Source organism: Nuphar pumila, chromosome 6 (genome assembly GCF_984573655.1).
Source record: "Nuphar pumila chromosome 6, dmNupPumi1.hap1.1, whole genome shotgun sequence".
Lineage (NCBI taxonomy): Eukaryota > Viridiplantae > Streptophyta > Magnoliopsida > Nymphaeales > Nymphaeaceae > Nuphar > Nuphar pumila.
In genome coordinates this window covers 122,254,389-122,272,246 of record NC_143254.1, presented here as the reverse complement: position 1 = coordinate 122,272,246, position 17,858 = coordinate 122,254,389, and the positions used below count along the sequence as shown (strand labels likewise).

At 38.7% G+C, this 17,858-nt stretch overlaps 1 protein-coding gene across 2 annotated transcripts in view; it reads left to right on the top strand.

Annotated features, from left to right (window-relative positions):
- The window catches only part of LOC149835993 (formin-like protein 14), a 105,023-nt gene that overhangs the window by 69,308 nt on the left and 17,857 nt on the right, over window positions 1–17,858 (top strand). For both annotated transcript variants that reach the window (XM_090008893.1, XM_090008895.1), the window contains exons 9-13: window positions 818–859; window positions 934–1,014; window positions 1,100–1,150; window positions 1,238–1,319; window positions 1,427–1,521. In XM_090008893.1, the coding sequence (XP_089865019.1) occupies window positions 818–859; window positions 934–1,014; window positions 1,100–1,150; window positions 1,238–1,319; window positions 1,427–1,521 (351 nt within the window). The remainder of the gene's footprint in view (window positions 1–817; window positions 860–933; window positions 1,015–1,099; window positions 1,151–1,237; window positions 1,320–1,426; window positions 1,522–17,858) is intronic.

The window sequence follows — 17,858 nt, the reverse complement described above, 5'->3', positions numbered from 1 at the left end:
ATTTGATCCTTTTTTGAAACATTTTGTTAGTATATTTTTTATTAATAATTATTTTTTATTTTTTACTGTATGTTTGTGTCCACCCTAGTTTAAATTCGTGGCTCCACCCCTGCCTTGAATGTGAGATTGTGAGCATACACACTTGTGTCTAGACGCGTATCTGGGTAGCAGTCTTGCATATAGAGGGCATGTGCACACACTATACAAAGTACTCTCTACCCTTTGAAATATGTGGTATGTGTGTATATATATATATATATATATATATATATATATATATATATATATATATATATATATATATATATATATATATATATCTGTGTGTGTGTGTGCAGGAGGTTGCTAACTTCCACGATGTTAACAAGTTTGTCCACAAGTTTATGCCCTTACCACGGTATTTTAGTAATTTGACAAAAAAGTTGTACAACTCCAAAGTACAGCGGATAAATGTGTCATTACAAAATTACTAAAATTCTCATGGTGGTGCCAATCAAATGTATCAAAATTACCATGTCATTTTTTTTTAATTTGTTAAAGGTTTAAATTTGTGTTGAGCTTGTTAATGTCCAAAAAGCATGTGGAGGTTAACAGCTCAGCCAGATATTGGATTGATTTCATCATTGACCCACTTCATTTCTTGTCTGAACAGGGACCGACAGAAAGATTAGGGCATATATATAATTATTGTAATTGATTGCTATTCATTCTATGAGGCATTTTCTTCACATGGACCTGTTGAAAGCATCTTGTGTTAGATGCAATTGAGGCACCATTGAGCAGATCAATTATGAGTTATAATTTTGTTATGTTGCAGAACTACAATGGGGACAAAGAAATGCTGGGAAAGTGTGAGCAGGTATTGCTTTTCTTTTTGGTGGCTTTGACACGTAATGAATGGCTGATTGAATTCCTGCTGTTGAATTGTCACAGTTTTTTCTTGAGCTGATGAGAGTTCCCCGTGTGGAGTCAAAATTAAGAGTTTTTTCTTTCCGAATTACTTTCTCTACACAGGTTATGCTTCAAAAACCTACGGTTTTTTTTTGTGTGCTTTGCTTCATGAATAATTGTTAATTGCAAATTATTGGAAACTTTACAGGTTAATGAACTGCGGGCCAACTTAAATACAGTCAATGATGCTTCTAGAGAGGTACCTTTTTAAACTGTTAAATTTGAAGAACACAACATATAATAAATATCTGATGTAATCATTGCATTAATCATAACTCTTCTCTAGGTCAAAGAGTCGGTAAAGCTCCGAAAAATAATGCAAACAATTCTTTCATTAGGAAATGCACTGAATCAGGGCACTGCACGAGGTATTGACAGAATAAAGAGTAAAAATTTGTATTTTATGTGGAAAAGCTTATGCTTTTTCATGTTTTCAGTTGTTTATTTTGTTTATTTCTTTTCTGATCTTGTGCAGGATCTGCTATAGGATTTAAGTTAGACAGCCTTCTCAAATTGACAGATACCCGTGCAAGAAACAATAAAATGACATTGATGCATTATCTTTGTAAGGTATGGATCTTTGCTTATTTTCAAAAATTAGTATTGCTGAATTTTAAAGCTTGTTCATTTTTAGTGATAATGATGGTTCCTTTTTTTGTTGATACGACAACTAATATTATAACGACCCCAACTCATTCTTGTTGAAAAGTAGATTTTTTAAAAAAAAAATTGTGGAAACCAAAACCCAAGGATCCGGGGCCTCACGGACTTAACAACTTCCAAACCACCAGGATCTTACGTTGAACCAACAATCAAATAACTAACTTTATTAATCAATAATCAAAGTTGAGAACATAATCAAATTAATGTTTAAAATCATAGAACCACATTGTCCAAAAAATATCACGTAGTCTCGTAGGCTCCATAGGCATCAGATCATGTGAAAAACATAAATAGTACTGGATAAGAAATAAAGTTTTTTTGTACGAATTTCTCTAAAAATTCAAATAGCAAAGAAAAAACATAAATCAAATTCATACAAGTTTTCAAGAGAACATAACTACAACAATCTCATAATTTAATTATCATTCAAGCATTTAAAAGCAATTATCATGTAATAACAATATCTCATTTGAAACAAAACAAGTAAGAATGCATGAACTAATTCCGAACAGTAAATATGTATGATTCCAATGTATATATATATATATATATATATATGAATAATTTATTAAGTTATTATCAAAGTTTTCTTTTAATGCATGTCGTTATTATATGCACACAATTTTTAGTTTCACTTTTCATTAAAACTCGCGGATACTCAAAACAAGCACAACAAATTTTTGAAGTTTAAGATAGGTTTCCAGTTATAGCTTAATACATAATTTGTATTTTATATTAGGTTTCACACTTGTTCCTCGAGTGATATCAGGAATCAACATCATCCATCAGAACATTAGAAATCAACATCTAATGTCGTAACACCAGGTTAATCAACATCGACTAATGTCACTTTCTTGGTAATACCAATAAGAACAAGTGTATCTACAACACCATCCACAGGCAAAGTGGCTGAAAACTCCCTAAAATCGTGGCCGAAAGGCAAACCACCATATTGGGTTCAAGGGCACAATCACACAGGGAGTTTTAGTATATTCACGATTTTCCCAAAACTGTCATCTATGATTCCCACACTGTGGAAGGGATATCAAGGAAGAAAAACATTAATTATATTGTTTCTCTCTTTTATCTATTTAACAAAAATCAAATTCTTTACAAATGAATCGTTTTGCAAATCAACATGCAAAACACAACATGAGACCTTGGCCCGTTACAATATTCAACAGTGCAATTAATTTAGAAAGCCAAAATTTCAAAATGGATTTTGCCCACCGATGCATCTTATGCAAAAATCCTCAGTGAACATGTAACAACACAATTATTCAACCATGTCCACAATGTACATTCATTTATACACAACAAGAATGTATATATAAAACAAATTGCATATGTACATGAACATTGGTTTGCAACATGTATTTTTCTTTCATGATTCATCTCATGCATAACATGCAAACATGGACATGATCATGTTAATGCAACAATAATATAACTTTAAAAATTTACGTGTTCATGATATGCATATTTATGCCAACGTAATATTCAATTTCATGAGTATATGTAAACAACAAACTTTTTTGCCAATTCGAGCATACTCTAGATACAAAACGTAACTACTGAGCCTGAAGCTATGCTGCTCTCGCACACAAGATAGCACTAGCATGCTATTGACAGCATGTTTCTCATGCATAAGCATGCTGCCAAAACAGTGGACAAGGGACAGTCTTGCACATATGTGTGCAGCACTACCCTGTCCTACAGCAGCCCACGTAACACAATTAACGGCATGATAATGAATCATATGGCAGCAATAAGAACAAATAATATTCAGTCAAATTAAGACAACATTTAGAAATTTTTTCTGACATAATGCTAACAACATAGATTAAAATTGGAATTTCAAGGTTGTTTCGATGCCAACCGCTATGGCAGCATAAAACAATTTCATAACAGCCATCTTGTAGACAAACCGAGCATGAGCAACTTGCTCATGACCCTCACAGGGGTCGGCTATGAGCTTGGCAAATAGAGGGTGGTCTTAAAATAACATGAACTGGTCTTGGATTGCATAACATCAAGGCATTTTTGTTTTGTAAACAAAACAGCAAATCAAATCATTGCAATACATGACAGCCCCAACTGATAATAGTCGGCTGGACTTAAAAAAATATTTATTAACAGCCCCAACTAATGACAGTTGGCTAGGCTAAAAAGAGATCTGGTAACACATTACATTAATATGGACTCTATGAACATGCTGGAAAAATATATCCGCTGCACAACTTAAAAGAAAATTCAGATCTGCTAACCTTTTATTAACAGCCAAAGGTTTTCAGTTTATATGCATATGACAGTTTGAAACATAACATCCTAACAAATATAATCAGCTCACTGGGCCGATGACAGGTATGGTTATGTACAGCCCTGGCTGAATCCCCACTCATATATATATATATATATATATATATATATATATATATATATATATATATATATATATATATATATATATATTATGACCGTGTGGCAGACATGGTTTGGGTCAAATCTGACTCCAAACCATGGTTACTATCTAGGGAACTGAGTCTTATATATATATATATATGTATTTACATATATACCTATATGCACAGTAAGCGGGCCATTGATATCCGAAAAAAATTAAAGATGTGAGCATGGGAAACGGACTGTTTGAGGATGGTTTTAAGCAAAATCTAATGGCAGTTTAAAATAAGCCGATCTGGACCAGATCTTTGCATATGTGAACATCAGCAGATCTGTCCATGTGCGTATCCGGACAGATCTGTCCATATGTACTGTTGGATAGGTCTGTTCAGACTTGTCCATATGTACATATAGCAGATCCGAACTTTAAGAACATGTATATTATATTCTTTTGTCCTTTTTCTATGCATATACAAAAAAAATTGTCATGCATATCAAATCTGTATATATATATATGTATGTATTTACATATATATGTATATGCACATTAAGCAGGCCATTGATATCCGAAAAAAATTAAAGATGTGAGCATGGGAAACGGACTGTTTGAGGATGGTTTTAAGCAAAATCTAATGGCGGTTTAAAATAAGCCGATCTGGACCAGATCTGCGTATATGTGAACATCGGCAGATCTGTCCATGTGCGTATCCGGACAGATCTGCCCATATGTACTGTTGGATAGGTCTGTCCAGACTTGTCCATAGGTACATATAGCAGATCCGAACTTTAAGAACATGTATATTATATTCTTTTGTCCTTTTTCTATTCATATACAAAAAAAATTGTCATGCATATCAAATCTGTACATAAAAACAAAACCTCTAGATATTCGATGCATAAGAAAAACCGCCCTTCATAAGTGCAAATTGGCACATATATATATCAAGTTTCTTTATTTCTTTTTCCATAAAAAACATCACATAAGTTTAACTTAGGCCATTTCTCCCCGTTCGAATCGTTAGAGGAACCCATACCTTTGTTGAGAAACGGAAAAGAACCGGAAGTATACGTCGGATGATCTGAACGGAAGGAGATCCTCTCCTTCTTCTTCCTCTTTTTCTTTTTTTTTCTTTTCCCTTCTTCCTTCTCTCTCCCCCTGTCTCTCTCTAGAAAGCGAAATCTAGAGAGAGGGGCGAGTTAGATCCTTTTATAAATATTTTTTTTTGGTCTTTTAGAGAGACGGTGACGTCCCTGCTCGAGTTTCTCACCCATTTGGATTGGAGATAGAGTTCTACCCGTCTAGAACTCTATTTCTAACCTCTTTTCCACTTTATAACAAATTTATTACTTTATTATTTTTACTTTTTTACTATATGTGGGCTCTTCTAGAATCCCTACATATTAGGTAGAGTTCCACAAATGTAAAACTCTGCCATACCAAAAATAAATTTTCGAAATTAATTAATTTTTAATAATTAATTATTTATTTATTAAATAATAAATTTTCAAAAAAAAAATCATAGGGTATCTCACCCCTTTGGGAGTCGTTTTAACTTGAAAATTCACTCAAATAAACCTTTATATTGAATTTAAAAGTTTAAATTCATTGGACTTGAATTTTGGATCTAGATTAGAATCCAAGATTCAAATCCATATCCAATATCCATATGGATCTCAGCCTGAACTACATCCTTATTAATATGGGTCTTGAAATGGGTCTAGATCCATATTAACTTGGATCGTGCGGATCAAACCAGATCCGATTCAATCCAGGACCGGTCATTTCGAGGCGGGTCATTTTTGAAAAAATGTGATTTTCGGGTCAACCATATCCCGAATTCAGAACAACAAAATATCAATGTTTTCAGAATTTTGAGACGTATCTAATAATATATTACTTGAATTTCACCTCCGAATTTTGCCTGAATTTCACCTCTAAATTTTGCTTGATTTTAAAGGTCAAAAATAAAAAGTTTTAACACATCTTAATTGGCTCGTTTAGGTCTTCTCAATGATACTTGGGCCAAATCTAAACTCAATTGACGCCACCTAAAATCGAAGATTTCTATCGACTTTACAAAACACTTATCCAAATTTTATGAAGTTTCAAAATTTAATGTTATAGAAAAATACACAATATTACAAATATAGTGGTTTATTTAAAGAGTCCTGATTGTGGCAGTAATAAGTTAAATAACATAATACAAATGATAACAAAGTATAGTAATAAAAATTAGTAGGAAGTAAACTGTTGATAGGTTTTAAATCAATACCTGCAAAATAGTATATGATTCTAACTCCATAAAGTAATGTTCAAGGTTTCATCTTTCAAGATATTATTTGTGATGAAGAATTTCAACTAATTCAGAATAAACAGTTAGGTAATGGATATCTGTAAAAGCAATTTTTAAGTCGGTCTTGCCCAACTAGACAACCGTAATTTTATAATTTATTGTTTTTATTGGTATGCATTTGTAACTTTTAGTTGTTGCGAGTCTTGTCAATGAGAATTAAAAAATAAAAAGCAATCTCAAACTTCAAAATGTTAGTTTTTTTAAATCAATGAAGGCAGGTTTGTAGGTTACATTTAAGCCCTATGTCACAGGGATTCGACCAACCAGGTGTCGCACCCGACGCGGGTGCGGCACCCGGTGCGGTCAACGCACCTAGGGTCATAAATGTCCAAATTTTGGACTTCAAAAAAAAAAGAAGAGCCTAATGAAGTGAGCTGAGAGGAGGATTAGGGCAAAAAAAATTTGCCCTCTCCTCTCGACCCCGATGCCGGCGACGACTACAAGCTACCACCGTTCGGTGACACCTCCTCTCCATCTCCAACCTAGGTACGCATTCTCTCCTTCAATCTCTCTCTCCCCTCGTATCTCAATCTCTCTTCGCAGCTATCTCTCTCTCTGTCTCTCTCAATCTCTTTCCAATTTCCCCTTTGTCCTGTGTTACTGCACACCTCTCTCTCTCTCTCAACTCAATCTCTTTCCCCTTACTGTGTACCTCTCTATCTCTCTCAATCTCGGCTAAACACCATTGTTGCCCATTTTTGAAAAAATATTTACTCATTTTAGGGAAAACTCAGTTTGGCTTGTTAAGAGTTGATCACGAGCTGACTCGTTTTCTCAAAAAACTATCTTTTAAGAGTTTTTATATTAGTGTTACTGCTGTTAACTATTAAAACTTAAATTTTATATATATATATGCCCTCCCGCACCCAAGTTTTTTTAAAGTGCCGCACTGGCACCCATGTGACATAGCTTATGCCCCATTTGGATGACACAGGCAGGTTTTTGGCAAACCAGGTTTGCCAAAAACTAAAGTTTTTGACTGTTTGGCTGACCACAAACTTGATGTTTCAAGTTCATTGTGGTTTTGTGTTAGAAAAGACTCAAAAAAAATGCTAGACCACCATTTTCCAGCTGCCCACCAGCCGGAAATGGTTGGATGCTACCATCTATGCTGGACTTTAGTAGTTTGGCCATTTTCCGACCAGTGGGTGGCCAAAAAATGGCAAAAAAAAAAAAACAAAGAAAAAAATTGTGGATGTCCATTTTCTTGCAACCCACAGGCCGGAAAATGATTGCGCTGGCCCCGGCCAGCATGGATGGTGCCTGCTTGGCATTTTTCCAGCCCATAAATGGTGAAAAAGAAAAAAAAAACTTGTGTAAAATTGCATAAAATTGTCTGGGCCATTTTCCGACCATCTACTAGATGGAAAATGGCCGGGATAGTACTGGCTGGCATGGTCAGTGCTAGCTGGTGCCAACCCGGCCATTTTTCAACCGGTAGATGGTCGGAAAATGGCCACACGTGGCTGGAAAAGAAAAAAAAATCTATCTGGAAAATGTCAAGCGTGTTACCGCTCAGGTCGGATGATATCATGCTGGCCATTGGCCATTTTCCAGCCAGTTAATGGCTAGCATGTGGTCAGCCCACATGAGGTACCAAAGAAGGTGGTGGGAAGAGGGCAAACACCCTCCTTGCCCCCGATTAACCAGGTTTGGCTAAGCAACCAGGTTGTTTGTGTAAACGTAGTTAACAAAAACCAAGTTTGTTAAAATTGTATATATATATATATATATATAGGATAGTTACATTTTTACTTTTTCTTTTCTTTTTTAGTTTCTTTTGGACTAGTCAACAAGTGATGTTGGAGCAGGTCCAACGTCTCTTAGAAACTCCCTCGATGTATATAAATAGGGGATGACTCCCCTTTTTAATGTAATGCTTCTTGCATGGATTCTACATTAATAAAATATTATTTTTTACATTTATGAGCATTCTTTGTGTGCCCCTTTAGTGGGTTTTGTGAATAAGCCTATTTGTGGTTTTTTGTGTGTTCACTTTAGTGTTTTGGTGGACCTTGTTGTGGCTCTTTTGTATGTCTACTTCAGTGATTTGGTGAACATTGTTTGTAACACCCCGAAATTTTAACTCAGATTTATGTGGATATTTTTTTTTAACAGCGGAAACAATCAATAATTTCAAGGTTAAGCATTCCGAAACGATATAAGGAAGTAAGGCAAACCACACCATTTATTTTCATTTAAAAACTTATGAAGTTAAACATCAGACTTTTCACATTATGAGTCTCAAAACAAAGATTCCAATCTGAAAGAAAGTAGAACAACCAGGGAACAAGTAGATCAAGTCTTGGTCAGCGCCTCAACCCGCATCGCTCATAGCTCTACTCTTCACCTGAAATTTGTAAATTAAAGGAATTAGACTACAACTGTCTAAGTAGGAAATCTATAACTTTTAATGCATGTATATCATGAATCTAATATGTGATGTAGGTGTTTTGTGCGGTTTTCAGCATATACACAAGCAAGTAAGAAGATTATGCAACAACAATAATGTAACAGGTAAGGCATTATGCAAATAAGGCATATTCTGCAACAGCAATAATAGTAACATGCATAACATTCATGTAACAATCGCATTATGAATTCAATTATCTCATATCTTCACATTTCAGGATTCCGTTTCATCACAAGCTCAAAACATGCTGAAAGATTATGAAATTGTCTCTCTAGTAACTCCACTCACTGTGATGCCTAACTGTTCTAAATAGTGTTTATATTATCTTATCCCGCGGGTACACACGGGCCGAGGCAACCATCACAGAAGAGAACGTTTGGGGGTATATTATTCAAGGTTGTTTTATTAACCTGAACATTCTAACTGAGACTGAAATCACAAGGGAGCGGTCAGTGACCGAGAGAACCTCCCAAAGGCCAAAACCAAAACAGGATGCATCCCTAACTTCTGCAGAAGAACAAATAACTATCACCTAGGACACACTGGTAGTCCGGGTCCCCCAACTCCGAGGACTGGGGACCAACGAGTCACTTTAGCTCGAAACAGTTAAACACATGTCCCCGGAGTTTTGTACCACCTACCCTCTCCAAGGTAAGCCCAAGAACTAAGTGGGTTAATCTTTTCATTTAATTAACTTCCCATGGTATAGGGGCATTTCCCCAAACCTTCTACTACCATACTAGTAGATTCCCAACCTTAGTCATGTTACTAAGGTATAACACATTCTGTCTCCCTCTTTTTTTATTTTTTTATTTTATTGCACAAACTCACTCAGAGTGCTCCAGTGCCTTTAAACCAGTCGAGCACAAAACATTTACGATTAAGTTTTTCTCATTTCTTTTTAATTGCTATAACACACAAGCTAATAGCCCCAGTACCCGCATCGGGTAATCCATTCATATTGCCAATTAGGCAAAGCACATATCCATATGTAACTAAGTGCTCCATCAAATATTTGAAACCAACATACAACCTCCCACAACACAGATAACATGCTACTTACATGCAATTCAAATCATATATTACAGTCTAATCAATGATAACAGTAGCAATGACTGAGCAGTATAAAATCCATTGCAGCCTAATCAAGGATCTCATATTCATGTATATATATATATATAAATTTTTTTTCTTAAATAGACCCATTCGTTTAACAGAAACTCATGGTGGGTTTTAATAACTTAAACATACTCCATTTATGCTAACAGGAGCTACGTAAACATGATGTGCATTGTTTAAATAAGACAAATACAAAAGAAGCTTGTTAAGTTTTACTAATTTAAAACAGACTCCAATTATGATAACAAGAGTTTCTTACAAAATGCAATGCTATGTAATGTTAAATAAAACAGACTCCAGTGATCAGTCAACAGGTATTTAACAGAAGCTTATTAGGTTTTATTAATTTAAACAGATTCCCATTTGGATAACAAGAGTTGCATAAAGAATAATATGCAATGTTAAATAAAAACAAACTCCAGAGATCGGCCCGCAGGTATTTGACAGAAGCTTGTTAAGTTTATTAATTTAAACATACTCAATTCAAAATACAGAAATAAAAGAAATGCTATGAACTATTAAATGAAACAGACTCAAAGATCGGCTAACAAGCATTTTACATACATATGTCACGTGCATAAAGAAAAACAACAGACAGTATCGGCTAGTGCATTTTGCCTAGCCAACCCCGAATTCTAAATTTTTCGATCCCAATAACTGAAACCTCCCAATCAAGGAGTGTTCCTTCATCAAGACTCAAAAAAAAAAAAAAACAGAACCTAGTTTATGCAACACAGTCGAGAATCGCCAGGTTGCCCGATACTACAACTGGAGACCACCAGGTTTCGGGGTTCAGAAAAATCCCCTAATCGGTGATTAGCCAATCATCTTGAATCGGAAACCCCCAAATTCGTGGAGGCACCCGCTACTCAGAATCGGAAGTAAACCCCCCAGATCTAGGGTTACCCGATACATCCCATAGAGACCCCCAAATCATATAGGTTTGGGTTTTCTACATGGGGTTAATCAGTAAAATCCCACAACACGAATCGCCTCAACCGGAAACCTCCACTCACCTGTCGGAGTTTTTCAGCGGTCAAGCCTCCCCTCAAGATCTTGGAAACACACCAGAATCAGGGTTTTTTTTTTCCTTTCCCTACCGACCCAACCACGGCTAGATTCAAGCTATACCTAGCAGTAAGAGTATAGAACCTACCTTTTCCGGCGACTGGAAGGGATGGCTGACAAGATCGCCGACGACTCTGGTTGTTGGCGATGATGGCAGCAGGATGACGGTAACCCTGCCGGCGTGCGAAAAGCGACAGAGAGGGAGGTGAAGACCAAGAGGGAGAGTTACAGATAGATGGGAGGTAGAGGGAGAGGTTCAGGGGGTCGAACGGCAGAGAAGAGAGAGAGTAGAATGAAGAGGGTGAAACCCCTCTCCATCCCCTTTATAATGAGCTGAACCCTCCCTCTTCTACGATCTTTGCAAGAATCGTGTCCCAGGCACGATTCTTGTTTACGGGTTTTAAAAGAACTGTCGATCGGGTCCGGGTCCGAACCGTGACCCGCGACGCTGGATCCACCTTTAGCATGGATCCGATTCGAAAATGAATGGATCGATGGATCCATAGTTGGATCTATTGGGGTCCAACTGTGGATTCGACCCATCGTACCCAATTTTAATTAATATTTTTTTACAATAAATAATATTATTTATTTATTATATATACTTTAATACATATTTGCAGGTTTCTTATGGATCCAGGTAACGGATCCTAAGCCCAAATCATATAGAACTGCTTAAATTTTTTTCGGGTATTACATTGTTGGAGGCTCTCATTCAGTGTTGTGAGAGGCGTACGCCTCAGTACCCAAAGCGTATGCCTCAGAGGCGAGGCACACGCTCAAGGTATTGAGGCGCATACTCAGTACCTGAAGCGTACTGGAATGTACGACGCCTCCTCCTTTCTGGTGCCACATTTGAACACCCTTTCTGTTGTGTGACTGCATCATGGAAGATTATCCCAACTGCACAAACCATCCCCTGACTTCCCTTTTATGTTGCACCCTTTGATTCTCATCCATCACACACTTACTTGTCGTATCCTTAATAGTTCTCGCTGCTTCCACAAGGCTTCCAAATATGTTTTTAGGCTAGCCCCCTCTTCAACCTTTGGATCTTTTGTCATCGACCGAACGATCCTCTGTGCTTCTGGGAATCAACTGTTGTTAATCCTTGACTTACGGACAATGAGGTTCAGGTTGTTAGCCCCACATGGTCGGTCACACATTGTATTATTCTTCCAAAATTAATATATCGTCATTTCTCGCACGTTTAATTCCCTTGCTATGGCTTTGATTTCTCAATCTTCATTATTTTAAAATTTTCATTATTTTATTAATATTATATATTTTATTATTTTGAACATGAAGCTTACGCTTCAACGCCTCGAGGCTTACACCTTGCTTCATAACATGCTCAATGCCTCGCTTCGCCTCATCGCATTTAACAACCTTTCTCTCATTTTCTTACATGTCATCAAAGCTTGGTGATCATGCTGATTTTGTAAAACCCTCGGGAAAAAAAATTTTGTTGGACCTGAGTCGGATCCAGATTTGGACCCGACCCGGATCCAAAAGGAGACAGGCGGTCGGGCATCGCCTCACTGCCCACTGCCTGCATGTTTTAAATATAAAACACGCAGAGGGAGGGACAGTCGACGAGCCCCTCCTCCACACGTCGACCACCGCCCTCCACCTGGCAGCGATCGCCGCTCCGCCTCTCTATTTTTCAGCAGCATCGCCAACCAGCCCCTCTCATTTCCCGTTCTCTCTCACCTCCCTGAGTTCTCTCTCTCGGGCTCTCTCTACTGCCGGTGAACACCACCCTCGGCGACCTCGACTCGCCAGAGCCCCCCTGGTTCGAGCTTTAACCCCTGAACCCTCCCCTTTTTTTCACTGCCTTGCTTCCCGGCGACCATCACCCAACGTCGACGACTCCCCTCAGGTAACTCTCTCTCCCTCACTTCTTTGTTTGCACAGGGAGGGGCTGAGCCACCTCCGTGCCTCCCTCAATCGCAAGGGAGGGGCAAATCCTCCTCCTTGCTGCCCTAAATCGCAAGGGAGGGGCAGAGCCCCCTCCCTGCGATGTGTTTTGCGAGGGAGGGGCCCAACCCCCTCTCGATGCCTCTGTTTGCAGGGGAGGGGTCAAGCCCCTCCCTACGTGTTGTATTTGGCGAGGGGAGGGGTCGAGCCCCCTCCCTACGTCTTTTTTTGGCAGGGGAGGGACCGAGCCCTCCCTGTGCTCCCTGTGGCCAAGGGAGCGGTCGAACCCCCTCCCTGCACCATCTTTAGCAGGGGAGGGGCCCAGCCTCTTCCCTGCTTCCTTTTACAGCAGGGGAGGGGTCAAACACCCTCCCTGCTCCCTATTACGGCAGGGGAGGGGGTCAAGCCCCTCTCTGCTTCCTGTTACGGCAGGGTAGGGGGTCGAGCCCCTCCCTGCTCCCTTTTTCCTGGCAGGAGAGGGGTCGAGCCCCCCTCCCTGCACTACCGTTGTTTAGAGGAGGGGTCGAGCCCCCTCCCTGCTCCCTCTTCGCTGGCGTCAGGCAGGGGCTTCGCCCCCTGCCTGTTTGCGTGTTCGACAGGCAGGGGCGAAGCCTCCTGCCTCCCCCTTTGTGCTAACGGGTAGGGGCTTGGCTCTTGCCTCTTTGCTCTTTCGTCAGGCAGGGCGAAGCCTCGACCTCCCTCGTTGCCTTCATCAGGCAAGGGTGCAGCCCCCTGCTTCCCCATGGTTGCTGACAGCAGGGGCTCGTAGCCTCTGCTTTTTTCACGACAGGGCAATGACAACGTCCCTGTTGTCTCTACCTTTTTTATTGAGATATTATGTTGACGTCTTGCTTTTGCAGCTCGTACCAAGGTTTTAAAACCCGTGACTCGGAACTCGACTCGTTCTTTATTGACTCGTGACTCGGCGGGTCAACTCGGTGACTCGGACCGGGTTTTGTTAACTTTTGATTTTAAAAGAAAAACAATATATAACTTGTCTGAAACCATGTTTTTGAGTAAACATAGTCTCCAAATGTCTGTAAGAATATAAAAACAACTGCAAAGAGCTATAGAGGTTTGCTTGAATAATTGAATTTGATATCTATACAAGCACTTTGACTAATTCATGACTTGAATTAGAGGATTTGGTCACCATGAGTTCAGTCTGCTACTACCTAAGGTTCCTAAAATGGTCAATCATATATGCTAGCTTGTTTTAAAAGTTTTAATTCCCTCTCTAACAAATCCATAAATGTAAAATAGGGATATATGTGCATATTGAAAGTTTACAGAATGCCCAATATCAACATAAATAAGCAATTTTCTCATGTAAACTATGCAGGAAATATATTAATGGCACAACTATAAAAAGACTACTAATATTTGAATATGTACAATGCTTGTTCACATAACAAATAGATGATGAAACCTAAATGTGACTTCCCATAGGCATAGTTGACCCTCCATATATAGTGAGAATCATTTCTTTAAAATATTTTGCTAGAATAAATTGATAACACAGGGTGAACAATAGTTCAAACAACATGGCGATTTTATTCTATGGATTTAAATGCTTTTTTATCTTTAAATGATTTTTATTTTCTTTTTTGTACAAAATCTGGGGGTAACCCTTGTTAAAATATATGTACTTATATATTTCGAAACTGTAATTTGAAACTCAAAAAACATATTTCAAACATCCCAAAACTCGCCTGAGTCAGGTCGAGTCAAGCCCGAGTTTTGGCAAACCGAGTTTGCCATGCCGGGTTGACTTGCTGGAGGGCCGAGCCGAGCTGAGTCAGCCGAGTCAATGAGTTGACTCGGCAAGTTTTAAAACACTGGCTCGTAGGACGGATCTCGCTCACGCCCCGCGACCTGACCCGTTAATCGCTTACACCCGCAGATGTCAACAAGCTCGCAACTCCCCAAGGTAGGGAAAGATTGCACGGAGGACTTGGACAATTGAATTGAGTTCAATTAACTAAAAAAGATAATTAAATAAATATATATGCATATATATATATATATATATTTATACGAGTACGCATTTAACTCAAGGTTGCAGTTTCGCGATCCTTGTTCTTTACTTACTGTCATGTCTATACTTTATCGTCGCACTTTGCGCCTAGGTTCCTGCTTTTGCAAATGTTTCGTTACTGCCTTGCCACTGCAGATTACACTCAGGTTTTCACTAATTGCATGTGCTATAAAGGCATCCTCGTGGAGGATGCAAAAGGCATTTACCACTCTCCCTCTTGCGACAAGAGTTGAGTCGGGAGATTAACGATACATCCTTGTCTAAGGAGAGGCATCTCTAGCAGGGATCCTGGCTTTTCGAGTGAGTAGTCTTGCAAGGTAGACTTGAGAATTTAAGGAGTTGCGCAAAAGCATCAAAGACTGCCCAAATTGAAGTATTTGGAAGGATGTGATTGGCCGGTTTTGTTCGTCTATTCAACATATCTCGGGTAACCCCGAATTGGGGCTTGAGCGAACTTCTTAGCGGGGGTTCTGTTGAGAAACCCGTATCCCGTCTATCGAGGCCGATATCGAGTCATGCGAGGCATGTAAATATCACGATAGCGGATGAGATTCTAGAAATCACATGTCAAATGTTGGTACAAGCTGTTGGCTGTTTTAAAAGATAAAGAATGTCAAAAGTAAAGTTTGAGAAACATTACATCTTTGTGAAACACTTTTGTTGAGGCTCCTATTGAGGAACTATATCCCTTTCATCCTAGAGTACTTGTAGTCATGCACTACACGCTAGTACTGTGATGGTCGGATGAGACGGTCGTGCGACCTCGAACAGTGTTAAATGCACAATGTTGTAAACACATAAAAATGAGATCGCCTTCACAGGTAAGATGCTCATTTGGTCAAAAGACCAGAGCATATAGAATGATTCGTCAGTTAATTTACCCCTGACGCACTTGTTCGCTTCTTGTAGTCTGTCAAGGGAGAGGACATGGCGGTACACACTCGAATAGACAGGTTGTTAACAACCACCCAACAGGCAAAGATCCGGCCTCTCCAATCATTGGAGTTAGGGGAATGGACTACCAGACATTATCTTAGGTGGTAGATCCTATGGACTTCTGCACAAGTTGGATGCATATGTTGCCAAGTACCTGCCTTTGGGGAATCCTCTCTCGGCTAAAGCCATCCTCTTAAGAGCGGACTCAACTAGCTATTCGGGTTATTGAAAATATATAGAATAACAGACGTCCGAACTAGTCTCGGTTGTTTCTACGATTTGTCTACGTGTACCTGCAGGCCAGTAATATCGAAACATAAAGTCTGTTTACACTGGTTGGTAGGTCATAAGTCTTTCGTGTGTTTTGGATACATATTTTTTGTCAAGAAAAAGCTTATCGATGAAATTACGTATGACTTTGGTGTCTCCGAGATTCTTATGATTATGATGCTTATGCAGGTAAATGACACGTCATGCCTATATAGTTGTATTGCAGAAGATTGCATTATGATTGTTTGTGTGAATATATCATACTTGTAAGTATCATGAATATTTGATTAAAATGTCTTGAAGATATGTACGTGAGTCACATGCTAGAAAGGTCGAATGCGATGTGCTTTGAGATAAGAATTGTGAATGCATATGATGATGCAATGATTTGAATATTTGCACATATACCTTGAATCCTATGTAAATTTATTGAACTACGTAGGAGTTACATATATTGATGTTTAGTTGATTCATATTATGTAATTTGCGTGTTCTCGTGTGTATAGAACCCATGCTTTGTTTATGCATGTTTTGAGGTCATATTTGAGGAATGCAATGTTTCTTGTGGTAATGATACGATGCGTAGTATTATATGTTTCTGTATGATGTGATTAAAATACCACGTGATAAGAAATGTTAAAAGCATGCGATAAATGTTCATGGTTCATGGAACCTTATTGGAGGAATGTGTGATCTTGTGATTTGTTTTACTATGTGAAGTGATACGATGCATATTGCTGGTATACATGCTTGTGCTTATATTGGTGGCTACTGACCCCAAGAACGGTCAATTGTTCGGAGCAGTCGATTGTATTGATGCATGTATTACTGAGTATGGTATCTGTTGAGGACCCAATCTCCAAAGGATTATCTGCGAGGGTATTTATGATCAAGATCTGGTAACCGGCTAGAGTGATAGATTCTCTGTGAGGATGTACACTGTCCAAGAGCGGGTAGTCGCAAAGACGGTGAACTGTGAGAAAGTGTATGGTCCAAGACCAGGTATATCATCTAGGGCGGTAATTACTTGTGAGGTTGTACATTTCCCAGACCAGGTGATTCAGCATTGATCTTGTTAATAATAATAGTAGTTATCTATCCTGAGAGCGGTCATTTGTGTTGATGCGTGTATCACAATAATTTTTATTGGATATGGCATTTGTTGAGGATCGGGTTTCCAAAGGATTCTCTGTGAGGGTATGTATGATCAAGATCTGGTAATCGGCTAGAGTGGTAGATTCTCTGTGAGGATGTACACTGTCCAAGAGCGGGTAGCCACAAAGACGATGAACTCTTGTGAGGAAGTGTATTGTCCAAGACTAGGTATATCATCTAGGGCAGTATTTCCTTGTGAGGTCGTACATTTCCCAGACCAAGCGATCCGACGTGGAACTTGTGAATTTTGATTACCATAAAAAGTTATGGTGAGTTGTGATGATCTTCTGAGATTGATTGAAATAGTCAGTTATGAATATATAGATTTGACTTTCTGTTTTAGCATGATTATATATTGAACCCAAATGTGAGAATCAAATCTTTATTAATTTTAGATCATGTTTTGGACCTTCTATGGAAGGGTGGGTTTTTTTGAGAAAGTGTGACGCCATAAGCGAATCATAACAGGTGACAGTTGGCCGCGTAAGGCCTTGAGAGATGGGAATAAATTAAGGTTGTTCAGGACAAAGAGTTTGTTAGAAATAGTGAGAGCGACAAACGATGACCT